Raw genomic sequence first — 16,027 nt, 5'->3', positions numbered from 1 at the left:
ACATGCTGTTTTGCGATTAAATTGGTATATCGAATTGATTTGAGACATTTTAAGGTGTTTCCATTCATTTATGCACTGAATCGCACAAGATTCAAGCGAACTTTTGCGAACAAAGTTTTGCTAGACAGTTGTTGTTGTTGTTAATATTAGAAGCCAAGCTATAAGCTCCGATGGGACTTTGGCTAAGGATCTGATCCAGCTCATCAAAAAGGTGGAACTTGCCTTATATTTTCCCTCTGGCACCGCTGCGAGACAACTCTCTTTTTTGAGCCGTGATCGCTGTTTGAGCGCCTTCCATTTACTCCGCAGGACGTCCCACGGCTTGTCGTAAGGGACATTCTAAAATGCTTAACGTGAAAAAGCTTAACGTGGTTTAATATCGCCTAGGCTTATGCACTAATAACTATCAATCATCACCAGATGTATCATGGTCATATCTTGTCATGAACACTTAAGCCTGTCAAAAAAACTAAACCGAAATCCAACGATTATAGAAGTTATCTCACGTTAATGTGTCAGATAACGTCCATAATATTTGGACATTGGGTTAGATTTGACCGTTTTTAAGTGGTTATGATGAGCAATATAGAAGAGGATTTTTTTGGTGATAATTAGGGCCCGAGCGCCGACAGCGGCGAAGGCCCTATTGAAACTGAAGAAATTATTGATCATTGTTTTGGTACGTTAAATCACGTTAAGCTTTTTCCTCGCCATACGGCCACTGATGAAGAAAACCTTAACGTGAGATAACTTCTATAATCGTTGGATTTCGATTTAGTTTTTTTGACAGGCTTAAGTGTTCATGACAAGATATGACCATGATACATCTGGTGATGTTTGATCGTTGTTTAGATACATTAAACCACCATCCATCCATCTTCGTCCGCTTATCCGGTGTCGAGTCGCGGGGGGAGCAGCTCCAGCAGGGGACCCCAAACTTCCCTTTCCCGAGCAACATTAACCAGCTCCGACTGGGGATCCCGAGGCGTTCCCAGGCCAGGTTGGAGATATAATCCCTCCACCTAGTCCTGGGTCTTCCCCGAGGCCTCCTCCCAGCTGGACGTGCCTGGAACACCTCCCTAGGGAGGCGCCGAGGGGGCATCCTTACAAGATGCCCGAACCACCTCAACTGGCTCCTTTCGACGCAAAGGAGCAGCGGCTCTACTCCGAGCTCCTCACGGATGACTGAGCTTCTCACCCTATCTCTAAGGGAAACGCCAGCCACCCTCCTGAGGAAACCCATTTCGGCCGCTTGTACCCTGGATCTCGTTCTTTCGGTCATGACCCAGCCTTCATGACCATAGGTGAGGGTAGGAACGAAAACTGACCGGTAGATCGAGAGCTTTGCCTTCTGGCTCAGCTCTCTTTTTGTCACAACGGTGCGATAGATTGAATGCAATACCGCACCCGCTGCGCCGATTCTCCGACCAATCTCCCGCTCCATTGTCCCCTCACTCGCGAACAAAACCCCAAGGTACTTGAACTCCTTCACTTGGGGTAAGGACTCATTCCCTACCTGGAGAAGGCATTCCATCGGTTTCCTGCTGAGAACCATAGCCTCAGATTTAGAGGTGCTGATCCTCATCCCAACCGCTTCACACTCTGTTGCGAACCGATCCAGTGAGTGCTGAAGGTCGCAGGCCGATGATGCCATCAGGACCACATCATCTGCAAAGAGCAGCGATGAGATCCCCAGCCCACCAAACTGCAACCCCTCCCCACCCCGATTACGCCTCGATATCCTGTCCATAAATATTACAAACAGGATTGGTGACAAAGCGCAGCCCTGGCGGAGGCCAACCCTCACCTGGTTGGGCATACTCCCAGGCTCCCTCCAGCATCCTTGCGAGAGTGAAGAGCTGGTCCGTTGTTCCACGACCAGGACGGAATCCGCATTGTTCCTCCTCAACCCGAGGTTCGACTATCGGCCGAACCCTCCTTTCCAGCACCTTGGAGTAGACTTTACCAGGGAGGCTGAGAAGTGTGATACCCCTATAATTGGCACACACCCTCTGGTCCCCCTTTTTAAAAAGGGGAACCACCACCCCAGTCTGCCACTCCTTTGGCACCGTCCCAGACTTCCACGCAATGTTGAAGAGGCGTGTCAACCAGGACAGCCCCTCCACACCCAGAGCCTTGAGCATTTCTGGGCGGATCTCATCAATCCCCGGGGCTTTGCCACTGTGGAGTTCCACGTTAAGCTTTTTCACGTTAGCGTTTTAGAATGTCCCTGTCGTAACCTTTGTTGGTCATTTCCTTCACGAGCTCCTGATAAATGATGGCGTTTCTTAGATTTTTGCTGTCTAAAATAGTTGTTATATTTTTCTGGTAAATTAAAAAAGTATCTTGTCTCCTCGTTTGTCCACTTACATCTGTTTTTGTTTTGCAAACAGAGCGGAAATACTGGGATGAAATGAACTGAATCTTCTTCGTTTTATTGCGGGTTGCAACCATAAAATGACCTAAAACTTAATCGCAATTCATTATTTATTCGGCAAATAACGTTTCCATCAGCGTTTATCGCATAAGCCGTATATCGATCAAGAGAAAATCCGATGAGACAGAGCGTATTTTCTTTGAGTCGATATTCATGAAATTCTATTGGATTTTACTGTTTCCATAAGGCATTTTTCATTCGATATCGCTTAATTCGGATAAAAACGGGGCGATGGAAACATAGCTTGTGGTGTAGCCAGACCTTACTCCACAGCACTGTGGAGATAGGTCTGGCAAGTGGCAATGCGATATTAGCTGGAAGTGATGTAATGCTGGATTATGTTGCTTACCTAAATGTAAGGCACTTGTTTTTAATGTTATCAATTGAACCTGTGCTTTTTTTGCTATGACGAGGCAAAAAGTCTGCTGTGAAAAAAGAAATCTATTGACATGGTTCACGAATTAGAGAGCCAAAAACACCTACCTGAGTGACCAGGTTTCCGGACTAAAATAATTTAGAGAAAACTTTATTACTGTTTATTACTGTGGTCTTGGCCAATTTACCTCATTTCGCTTATCCCAACTAGGGATGCACCGATCCGACTTTTTCAGTCCCGATACCGATGCCAGGGCTTTGTGTATCTGTTGATACCCAATACCGTTGTTGAATTAATAATAAACTGTATACCTTATACTTTCTTCCACCATGTGGAAGAGACTAAAGGCACCAGACTTTCCTAACTAAACATTACTTTCCTAACTAAGACAAAATAACATAATGTAATGTATTGAATTCTTATTTGTTATTTAAAAAACAATTCAAATATAAAAATATAATGTAATCAAACTTCTTAAAATAAATTTAAATAATGGGCCACCTTTTATATAGGTTTATAATGGCTTATTCTACTGTCAGGAGTACATAGAATATCACAAAAACATGTTAATGTCATCATGATTACTAAAAGCTTTGATTACTAAGGGTTTGGCTCCCCGACATTTTTACAATAACTTTATATGAAGGAGAATCCATGAAACAGTTTAGAAGCTAAACTATTTTTATTGTGCAAACTGCAAAGTAGTAAAATAAACTCAAATCAAATGAATAGCCTACACATACAAACAACTTTAACATTGTTTCCCTTTCAAAACAAAATAGTTGTAAGCTAGATAGTTATATAAACACTACCTTGGCCACAGGTAAGTTAGGTTGTTGTAAAAAAGTGGGCGACTGAACATAGCTCCACTGTCAGCCTCCTTTGCTGTTTGAATAATGTTAGCAGGTTGGCGGACGTATTTCTGCGAGGCAAGACATCTTAAATCCAGTGTTTTAATCATTGCTCTGAACCCGTCTTTCTCAACGGTCTATAGCGGGACCGTAGGTGGATTGCGTTCACAATGTTGCTCCGCTGCATGCTTGAAGTGACATGTCTTTAACGTTAGCAAGGTAACGTTAGAGCGACGGGCAACAACATGGCTAAATTATGTCTGATCTTTTAGAAACAAAAAACTTCGGGAAAAAACAGATGGCTCCTCTCTTGAGCATACGTTGTTCTTGTGTATCTCCGGTCTTTCTTCATCCTCTAGCTAACTTTCTTCTCTAGTTATTAATTGTGGGTTTTTAAAAGTTACTACCATGAGTGAGAAGGGTACACAGTTAACATGGGTCCCGGTACTGCGACGGAGGAAAAAAAACAAAAAACTAATCTGATCTGTTAATTTTTCCGATCCCGATCCAGCTATTTTTTTCCAATATCGGGGCGATGTCCGATCCTAATATTGGATCGGTGCACCCCTAATCCCAACTAACCATTTTTTCATACCATGCTGCTGTGTTTTACAAATGTGGATTTATTTTTGCTGTCCAGGCATCCATTGCCTTCTATTATTCTTTGCAATATGAAAATAAAGTAGCAGACTCCTACAACTTGCTTGAGTTGTGGAATTCATCACAGTGAACATGAAGCCAGCATTAATCTTTTGCAAAATTTACTTTGTAATTATTTGAGGTAATTCACTGCAGACTTTTAAAATCAATACACACTTTAACTGCAATTAACAGGCTGCAAGAAATCCTTAATACAAAAATCAACACAGACTTGATGGATACACAACTTTCACAGCCAGCTAACTAATTTTCACATGCAAAGAAATTAATGCAAACCAATAGCCTATAGCAAATATACGTGAGTCAGAAAATCTAAAACTACAGCCTGCATTCAGAAATGTGTTGTTAAGGAACTAAAACCTATCTTTTAAGGCTGGCTTCTGTGGGGTAATTTAGTCAGGTTTTTGATGCATAATGTTCAGGATGTACCAATCCACCTTTTCTTTTTAACTTTTCAACTCAAGGTATTTGCTAATACCAAGTACTGATCTGAAATCCTTGCTCTCTTTTCCCAAAATTAAAATCTCACTGGGATCACGAGGCCCGGGGGTTGATGTAGTAGCACAAAATGTAGTCTGCAGCCTGCTGTGACTGAATTACTGCAACGGATTGTGAAAACACTGAGTTTTATAATGACATTGACGAGAAAACTGTATTTACCATGGATTGATCATGTCTGGCTGATACCTGTTCAGCTTTATAAGGTTAGCATCGGCCCTGATATCTACCTGGTAGATCAAATCAGTGCATTTCTACATTTAGTACTTTCTTTATATGCTCACTGCTTTTAGAGTGCTTTCACTCGGAAAAACATACTTAAGAAATACAACTAAAACTACAACCACCAGCGCTAATAATGATAATCATTAAAAGGACTTGAAATTTGGCGTTTGCATTAAGATGTTTATTTGTTTTAATGGATGAAATAAACTTATATAAATAAATATATATAATAATGTAAACATCAGTGCTAAGCCAACTAATGTAAATATGCATGAGCATAAATCTGATTCTCATGAATCTTCTCAACATTCACATCCACAGCTGCCACATTAGCCTGGTTCTCCTCAGTCAGCCTCCCACTGCATGCAGCCTGTCACCCTGACACCACCGAGCGTCCCTGGCATTGTCACCTCGATGTCATGTCCTACTTCTTACCTGTCACTCAACACTGCTGCCTTTCCACTTGCCCGTCTGGCACGCAGCCGCTCCTGCTCTTCCTAATGCAGTTCCGTGACAGCGGGATTCAATATTTCATGCATTTGAGGAGCTATAATCGTTTAAATCAAATCAAGAAAATCGGCACTGCTCATTACTACATCACTGACGATCATGATCATGTTTCAGGATGGAATGGGAAACCTTCAGCTGAAGCAAGACGGGATTCGTCTGGACGGAATATCTGAGTTTCTCCTGCCTCTCTATGTGAATGAGATCCAGTCCAGAAGGGTAAGTTGCTCCCTTAGCTCTTCTCAACAACTTCAACTTCATCAATACTACTTAGTAGCACTGATAAACTAGGAATAACTAACTCGACTGAAAGGCATGTGAAAATCTCTTGCATGGAAAGATCTCTCCAAAGCTGCAGACGAGCTGGTATTGATCTCACAATGTTGAAGAAGTTATGATCAATTTAATCATTAGCAACAAAGGCCAGCTTCCTTCTGAGCTCTGACTTGATGATACTTTGATGTTACCTTCTATTTGTGCCTGGATAAGAGAGATTACACTCTTTCTCTATTTGTCCTGTGCTCCTCTCCTGATTTCCTGTCACCCTCCAACAGTGCACTATCTGGGCCTCCCATCGGCAGGAGATGGGTAATAGGCTGCCTCTCAGCTCCTCTCAGGCCAGATACAACCCTACAGGAGATTACAAACTATTACAGAGAGACCAGAGTCCCACCCCGCTGGATTTCCAATCAAGCCCACGCGATAAATTCCCCTCTTCCACTTTCTCCCTCCCCTTTTCTCCTCTTTGATGTTTAGTAGATTAACCAACATAGCTCTAGTGCAAAGTTGATCCAAATTTCCTTCTCCCACACAAATCACAAACGCTCCGTTGGATCATCCCCTTTTTCAGTGATTAGGCATGGTACAGAAAGCAATTTCAAGCACTGGAAGCTGGGGTTCCATGTAAATTTGATTTTTGAGGGACATCGTTAGAGGAAGTCGCTCGATAGTGGGTACAATTTGCTACAGCAGATTGAGAAACAACTTGGAATTGCCCACTCTTGCTCTTTGATCTTCTGGTTGGAGCTAAATGCTGATTTAAATATAATAGTTGCGCACTTAGCAAAAGCAAACACCTCAAGGCCATAGCAGACGCCCAACTGAACATTGGACAAAGCCAATATTTCATTCCCCGGTGCACTACCACCTGCAGACATTTTTACGGTCTTGTTTTACAGACAGGCTGTGCAGTGGCCCCCTTATCTACTGGCACCAGAGATATTTGCAGGACAAAAATCTCTGTGGGTTACTCGATATTTCTTACCTGAGGAAATATGTCAAGCACTGCTAGAGAGCGAGGATTATGGTTATCCAATGAATTTACACCACAGTGCGCAGTGCTGTTCTTCAGTCAGATAACCACCACTGATCAATAACCCATTACCACAGACAGCAGTGAACGCTGTAGTAGTGCACCACAGAAGTTAAATATAGTTGTATTTTTTTTATTATATGTTTACAGGCTGAGCTCAAAGTAGCTTTTACTTCTCCTCGATCAATCAGTGCTTTGAATCTTCAGCAATGACTGAAGCCATAATCTGTAGGGATCCACCAAATGTTCGGCCACCAAAATTATTCGGCCGAAAATAGCAAAAGAAATCGGCCGAACAACTGAGTTTTTATTAACGTGATCAAATAGCAACCAGCGTAGAGAGGCGTGCATGCTTTATAAATGCAGCAAACATGTTGGCAGTGTGGAAGCACTGTCAAAACTTTCAAAAAAGGCAACGATTCCGATCCTAGGTACTTGCCTGCTCCGACAGTGGTCATGTCATCGCCCAGACCGTGGTCGGGAAGCAGCAGTATTAACAACAGTTAAAGCCATTCTTGCTCTAACTTATGCTACTCTTGTAACGAGGAACCAACTTTCATATAAGAAAGCAGAGAAGCTACTTTTCGTAAAGAAGGATCTGCCACTTTTCCTGAAGAATTAGGCTTATGTCTAGGACGGTTATTCATTTGTTGTGGTGGGTCCATCCACTTTTTAATGCATTTTTTGTTGTAAGCATACAGACTAGCATTCCGTTTCTGCAGACAGTATTATGCCTAATATAGTCTATTCAAGAAGAGGGCCTCAAAGATGGCCAAACATTTTTGTTACTAATTTATTTATTTTAAGTTATATTGTGCTTTGTTGTTATATCTGCTGGAATGTTAAAACATTTTCAATGTTAAATAAATATTTTAAATGTAGTTTTGTAATTTAATTTTCTTTGTAAAGCAAGACAAAATAGTAAAAAGCACATTTAGACAATTTATGCTGTGATGAAAAAATGGAAAAACCTCATTCGATTATTTGGCTTCAGCCAAGTTTTTAATTTTATTCGACTTTGGCCAAAAATTTTCATTCCGGTGCATCCCTAATAATCTGTGAATACCAAGTGGAAATGGCTCCCTCTGTGTTTTGGCAGGAACTCTGATGCTGGCAGTAAATCACAGGCTAAGTAGCCCCTTGAATCAGCGCTCTTGGTAGCATGTTGTGAAATGAGAGCTGGTAACTTTGCACAAACAATTGATGTTGTTTGCACTCCCTGCCAAAAAAAAAAAAAAAAAAAAAAAGCAATGCCTATAGTACAACAAATATGTTTTGCAGATACTTTTACACGCCATTTGCAGTCATATTCTGTATTACATACCAATTTTGCACTGATATTTGGCAATACTTCAATTCAGTACAACTTTATAATATGGCTACAATTATGCAGCAGTTTGCCACCCATGTCAACAAATACACAGACTATTAATATCTAAAAATGTAAACAACAACAAAGCAAGTCAAGCCATGAAAGTGTAATTTAAACATGTTATCTTTTTCTGTTTCCAAATGTGTGATTCTTAGCAAATTTTTATTGTATTTATGACTAAGTATTGCTTGATATTTTTCTATATCAGTGGCAATAAAACAGTTGAGTTTTGTTACTGATAACAAAACAGTACTTGATATTGATGCATCAAGCTGCCCTAATCAAAAATGTTACATTAACAATGGCTCAAACAACTACTTGTATGTGAAAGTGGTCGCTTGTTGTGACAAACCCACAAAGGATTATCACCCAACTCTGCAGTTCTAAACTCTACAGAGTTTTAGCATCTTTCAGCTCATTGTTTTGGTTTTACGACCCATAACTTTACTGCTTTCATTAATGTCACCGTCCTCATCAGCTTTGTTTTTAGCAGCAGGCAGCTGTTTTCAGGCAAAAAATCTCTACAAAACCCCCGGTATGCTACATACCCAGCACTGAACAGCAGACAGACAAAGTTCGACTAGCTGGTGAACATAATTGAGCATTTAGCAGCTATAGTAAAGAGCCAGATGTTTCCCTTGGAGTTGGAGGCGACTAAAACAGACTTAAAACCATAGTGAATATTAGACATATCAATTGTCAAGCGACCAGAAACACAACTGAATGCTAATGTTACTCCATATCTTCTGGATATGTAAATTTTGCTTTAATGAGCAAAATTAAGATTTTATTATTCTCATCAAAGAATAAGTAACTTGATTACATATGTAACCAAGAATCCACTGTCAGTTTTCAGTACTGGACAGTTTTTGATACTTGCTATGTCTCCACCACTGGAGTCGACACTTGCTCCGGAGCTGATCCCGATCCCTCTTTCACTCGCTTTACCACACTCTCCCCATGCACACACGCACACACACTACATACCAGCTCTGCTAGAAAAGAGATATGCTAGAACGACGCGCACACACCAGTTCACAAGTATAAATCCTCACTATGGCATTGTGTATATAAATCAGCCTTTAGTGTTGACGCTTCACATTTCATGCCTGCTGTGCGCCACAGTTTGTGAACCCAGGCAATTGTTTTAATATGTGCAACCTTTTTGCAGCAGCTTTCAGTTATACCTGTGCTGTCTGTCAAATCCGACGGGCAGATGGGTGGATGGAATAATTTGTATATTATTTTTCTCACCCTGAGGGCTTCCCCTATGCATGTCTCTTATCTATCTATCAATTAATTAATTAATTAATCTCTCAGCTTTTACAGATGGCACATTAATTCTTATGGCAAAAAGAAGCCAATATGAGCCATAAAAAAGATTTGACAGGACGACCATAATATAAAATGTTTGAAATCCAGTTTACACCTGAAATTTCAAGCGTAAAGTGGCCACACAACGGCTCCAACTGCACGTGAAAGCCACAATACTACTATGATTTCAGGCATGTGAAATCAGTCCGACGCTTGACATTTCACCCGTCTGAAATCAAGAAAGCGGCTGTAATTTCATACTTTTTGAAATCGATGTCACTGTTGCCATACATTCATGATTTCAAGTGTTTATGAAAGCAATTGTTTGAAGTTTCTGTGTGAAGAAAGTGAAACGGTTAAGAAATGCCTGCTCAAACATGGTGGATCAAGTAATGCTTGTTCAAAGACAAATATGTTGTCTGAACCTTTACTGTGGCTGTTGCAGCCAAAAAAAACATGATTATTTCTGTTTACAGTAAAATTATTAGCTTTAGACACTAGGAAATGTACATCTTGGGTCTTTATCCAACTGGATATGTTACTACAAACTTTTTATAGTATAGTATTTTTTTAACAGATCGACAAGTGTATCAATTGTGAATCCACACAGACTATGCCTCTGTTTTAGTTAATAGTTAAATGAAAGAAATTATTAAGTATTTTATTTATGTTAAGAACTACAGGTGCTGATTTCACTCGTTCCTCCTCTCTGCTTGAATGTAGAGAAAGAAAATAAGCTGCTGCGGTGTTTAGCCTGCAGTCTTGGCTTTTGCACATGGTTAAAGGTCACTGATGCAAACAGCAGGTAGACATGAAGGCAGGCAGAAGGCCAAGGAAATGCAGTAGATACAACTTCTGCACATCTGGGTCTTGATAATTCTGTGACTCTCTCCAGCTAGGGCTTCTTGTAACGTTGCTGACTTTTTCCCCATTAGTGACTGCACTGCAGAGGTCAAATTTGACAAATGTCTGACATATGAGCAGTTATAATCTGTTGCTATATAAAAAATAAATAAATACATGCCCTTTTAGTATAAAATTAATGCAAATCTTAATGGAGCCAACAATTGTATTCATCTTATTCTCAAGTTTTGCACTATTATTTCAAATTAAAATCAAGATAAACTCTGAAATTGCATCTTTGCTTTGAATTAAACTCTCCTCCACAGTCTGAGAAACATTATGGTACGAGGCAACACAGTGCCCAGATACAGCAAATCAAATCTCTACTGTTGAGGAGAGTCTGTGTTGGCTCTCCTTATCGTCTCTGGGGACGCTGACTGATCTATAAATAGCATCAGATGCAGGTGTATCATTATTGGAGTGAAACTTTTCCCTCACAGAGTCTTCCCTACTTACATTGGAGATGCGTGACAAAGATGATTGTAAGCACCAGTTCTGAATTCAAGTCTGCAGATGAGGGCTAAAGTCATCCTCATGTTTAACTCCCAGTTTAAAATCAATAGCTTTTTGGAGCAAACTGCAACAGCAGCAGTGCCTCAGAGATTTGAACATCCTTCAAACCAAGCTTGCTAGAACCAATTTAGTTTGGCTAACAGTATTACATTGAATTATACAAGGGCCTTTTTAATATGTAAAATATTAAGTATGCCTGCAAACATGTTCCAAAACAGCCTCTACCCTGCATGGAAGAGCTTGCCTGCAATATTTGTTATTTGGATGAGGAAAATGAAGACATAATAAGCGTGTCTTTTCAACTTGTGACAAATTCGTTTTCATTATATTTACTTCAGCTCAGAATGCAAATTAGCTTCTAGCACAACAATCAAAAATAATTAAAATTCTAACATATTTATGCAAATATTTGGTTAGGATTACATTTAAATCCTGAGCAGTGCTCTTCATCTATGCTTTAAAGGTTTGTATTTTATTTTACACTCACTCGCTTACAGGAAGGTAGTACCAACATATGAGGTTGCCTTGTTTGAAACCATTTCAACGAAGCCATGCTCTTGCTTTTAGCTGTGATGTTATTCATTGTATGCAGGCAAGCATCCTTTGCCGTACAGCAGCCATGGTAATTTTTCAGTCTGACGGGGCCCACTGCACCTGCAACAATAGGCTCCATTTATGTGCATTCACTCTGATTTGCACTTGACCTTCCTCAACAAGCGCAGTAACTAAAAAGCCTTTTATGTGATCCCAAAGTGTTCAGAGCAAGAGCTTCTCAGCCATGGCCCCTCAGGAAACCGTTTAAGACCTCCAGTAGAAACTCTTTAAAAGGATGCTTCAAATCAAGAACTCAAATTTCTTCATGATGCTGTGCTTCCTGGAGAACTTCTGTTCATGATGTGCATTTATATTGGGAAGGAGCAAGCAGGGAATGAAAATGAACTGAATGCCCTTTCCAAAGTTACACACCACACAAACTTCAAATAATCTGCAACAATTTGACGAGTCTTTTGGGAGAGCATGAAGTTAATCAAACCTATTTGGTAATAACTGAACATTAGGAGATATAATGGGGTTGGGAGTTCAAATCATCCACGCTTTGAGCCATCAGTGGATTTGCTTGTGGAGGCAAAGCAAAATAGTTTGTTGCTTTCCTGCAGAGGTCAACGTTACTGCACTCTGACAAATGCAAATTGTCTTGACAGTGCTGGCCATGGAGGGAAAAAAAGAGCCCAAAATGGAGGAAGCTATTGCCACAAATGAGATGCAGCATGGTTTGCAGTACATTCTCTTCAATGAACTGTGTTAAAGCTGCACTTATAATTCATAATTAGCTTTCATAATATAAAAATGTACATTAACAATGGGTCAAATGACTCTGCTGTGCCCCTCAGAACGTAACTGTTCGTTTCACTCTTACTGCTTTTGTCAGTGTCTCTTTTGTATGCAGCTGGCAGCTGTTTTCAGTAAAAAAACACTCTGATACTGTGTACGCTACCATTCCAGCACAAAATACCAGACAGACAATGTGGTGAACATAGATGAGCAATTACCAGCTATGAAGTTCTATGACCCAAAACCAAGCAAAAAGCAGAGACACAACTCCAAATGAATGCTAATGTTGCACTGTATCTGCTGGATGTGTTAATAGGCAATTATTTATACGTTTTTCATATTAACTTTAAAAAGTAAGAGTTAGTCAATGTAGTGTTAACAGCTTGTTATGGCTGCCCACAATTGTTGCTTTACAGTTTTTCTCAGTTGCTTTGGTACATTTCTCAGATCACAATTGACATGCTTAAAACTGCTTGTTTAACCTTCACATTATCTAGTCACTTGTGCACAAGATAAAAGCAATTTATCATTGTTTTGGTCAAATTGCAATTGCTTTTGTACATGCATGCAATTGATAATGTAAAATTGTCTGCTGTTTTTTACATGATCAATTGCTTATGTCATGTTGCTCATAATAGAATATACTGGATGTCTGTTGAATTGTCTTATCCCCCCCAAAACATCTATAGGCATAAGTTCATTAACTATGTCTTCAAAAGCAAAATGGTTGAACTCATTGTCAAAATTGGTAAAGCAAGTTTTCCATCCAGTACATTCCAATTGTTCTTACAGATTGTTGTTGTGAATTTGTTCAGAATTGATTACAGTAATTGCTCTCAGGTAAATCTTGACTTCCACTAATGAAGGGGATTGTGTTAGCCCGACAGACTGGAACGCCAGGACCCCATACCATTGTGATTGTACAGAAAGAAGCGTTTCCTGTGGTAATCTTTTCTTTGTTGACCTAGTAATTTTTTTCTTTTTGCAATAAAATGGTTTTGTGTTTTTCTTTCTGACACTTTAATTTGTTGAAAAACCTAAAATAAAAGCATAAATGGAATGTGTGACTTTGTACTTTTGAAATGTATGAATTCCATACAGAAAAAGTGCAGCGTTGTGTATTTTCAATCATTGTCATAAGAAATGTAGCCATAGTGTACATCAGAAAATACCTAAAGAGTACAATTTTATATTGACAACACGACTAAGCTTTATGACAAAACTAAGGCTCTTCATTGTGAACAATGACACAATGACTCTATATTCTGATGTTCATTGACATAAAGATTTACTTTTGAGGAATGGACTAATATTTTGAATATACAGGGTAACTTTTAATAATTGTTTTGAGAAATGGACTTACTGGTTTGCAAATTCATTCGAGAAATGCGCCAAAGCTACTGAGAAAAACCGTAACATACTGTCGGGTTTTGAAGCCAAGAGTGTGAATTGTTACTATGTCACAAGAATGTGCAAATGAGTTTCCACTGAATTTTCACTTTCTGGTGTGAAAATCATCGTAATAATTATTAATAAATAATAATAATTAACACAATTAAGTTAGATCGCCATCACATCCGTGATTCAGATTTTGTTCCCAAGAACCTGCTCATACCATGGAGCTATAACCATATTCCTGTTGCTCTCCTTGTTTTATGGTTCTGCAGAGGCTCCACGCAGAGCTTTTGCCATAGCCTACGCAAGTGGCCTGATGTTTATACTTGTGCGCTGGTGTGTGCATCGAGCCGGTGTGTGTGTGTGGGGAATGGGTCATAGAGCGAGGGAGAAGTGAGAGAGTGACGGCAAGCGAGTATTGACTCTAGAGTCATAGGGCGTTTCTCAATACCAAGAATGCAAACTACGGACTTGTGTTCTTGGGGAGAACGTTCTTGCTGGTTGTTCTTGGAAGAATTAACTCGCAAGTTCACTAGCACAGAAAACGCTATTAACAGTTTGAGACGATGCGTTCTTCCTGTTATTGCTCAACACCCCCAGCAAGGCTACCTGCAAGGCTCCAAAATACCAGCTAGAAATAAAAACCACAACAATATAACCACTTTGTATTAAAACAATCTCCGGACAAGACAACCTCATAATGCTACAACTATTGCAATAATATTGAAAAATTAAGCCAATTGAGCTTTAATTTTATTGTTTATGGTTTAGCTCAAACACCCCTTATTTATTCAAAAGAGTGGAACGCGATCCCTACTATTATTAGCATATAAGTTTAAGTAAGTTTAAATTAAACAAATAAATAGGCATATGCACTGGTGTGTTCTCTGTGTTCCTATTAGCGTTATGTGGAATTATCATTTCTATATTATTGTAGTGCACTGTATATGCCCAGGGAGATGTAAATTAGAGTGTGTGTGTGTGTGTGTGTGTGTGTGTGTGTGTGTGTGTGTGTGTGTGTGCGCGTGCGCGTGCGCGTGTTGAGTTTAACTCCGAAAAGACAGTTAACCTAAAATGTTCTCAGAAGTGAATTTAGTGACGTTTTTGGGCTGTCTATGTACTGGAAATCCAACCATCACTGAATGCCGAAATGAATGTAGGGATACAGGTGCTGCGAAGTTCGTACAAGTTACCAACCGATGTATCCTCGGTAAATGGGCGTGTCAAGAATACATCCGGGAATTTTAACCGTTCTTGGCGAAATGCGAACTTGTGTATTGGGACAGTACTTTGGCAACACGAGATGACGTTTCACAGGGACACACGAACACAAGTCAATAGAAGAACACAGATTGGGAAACGCCCATAGTGAGAAACAAATAGTCTCCCCTGTGTTTTCTGACCAAATCTGTAGCAGGAAAAGTTAACCCTCTCCTTGATTTCATGTTTATGGAGAAGGAGAACCAGAAAATGAGTCGGGGGGTGGAATGCAAAGCTACCAAGCCACCGCCGAGCGACTTGCGTCACTGTGACGTGTAGTTACACGTCAGGCTATGGCGTAGGGTCTGGCGTAGACGCAGAGGGATCTGCGGGGGTATGCCGTCGATTCGATGCACGACCATAAAATGGCCTTTATACTCAATCGCACAATCTACAAGAAAGCAAGAACACAATGTAATGTTAGGTCAAGCAGATGTACCTCTCAAGTGCAACCTAAGATCAAGATCAAGAAGCAATACTTTCAGTAGCTTCATTTTCACAGTTACTGAGCAACTTGAGCATTGAGAACATTGTGTACACAGTTTACTAAAAAGAGGTTTTGAACAACTCACTTTAGCAGTTGTTTTTTCCGCTCGCCACCATCTTACCAGTCAAAAAGTGTCTGGGTACACAAACAATGTTCTTAATGCTCAAGTTCATGTGTAGAGCTGGTGATACTTGGAGCAAAAGTTTCATGTTGTGTCTAGCCTTCTTATTGTTTTAAAAATAGCGATTTTTATGCAATCATAGTAGTACCCCTAGCACTCCCATTCAGAAGGCCATTATATACGGTCAATCTTAAAAGTTGCGCTTCCGTCCTAGTTATGCTTTTAAACGAAAGTTTGACTCGGGTACATTGACAAAAAGACCCTAGGTTGCATTTTGGCGAGAGTTACGCTTCAAGTCTGTGAGGGTTCAGGGCTTAAGGCCTTAGGGGGGGACATTAGGATTGGGCCACTATGTCTGCAGTGAAAAAAAAGTACATTACAACCTGCTTTGTATTGATGCAGTTACACTCACACAGCAGTGACTTTCTCTAATAGCTACTGCGAATGGGGATTTAAAGGATAAT

General features: G+C 40.1%; 1 protein-coding gene across 1 annotated transcript in view; it reads left to right on the top strand.

Annotated features, from left to right (window-relative positions):
- LOC114545916 (zeta-sarcoglycan) overlaps window positions 1-16,027 on the top strand; it is a 42,548-nt gene that overhangs the window by 14,268 nt on the left and 12,253 nt on the right. The window contains exon 3 of the mRNA XM_028564518.1: window positions 5,672-5,773. Within this exon, the coding sequence (XP_028420319.1) occupies window positions 5,672-5,773 (102 nt within the window). The remainder of the gene's footprint in view (window positions 1-5,671; window positions 5,774-16,027) is intronic.

The sequence above is a fragment of the Perca flavescens genome, chromosome 19 (genome assembly GCF_004354835.1).
Source record: "Perca flavescens isolate YP-PL-M2 chromosome 19, PFLA_1.0, whole genome shotgun sequence".
Taxonomy (NCBI): Eukaryota; Metazoa; Chordata; class Actinopteri; order Perciformes; family Percidae; genus Perca; species Perca flavescens.
The sequence above is the reverse complement of the archived record's forward strand: the minus strand, read 5'-3'. Positions and strand labels throughout refer to the sequence as shown.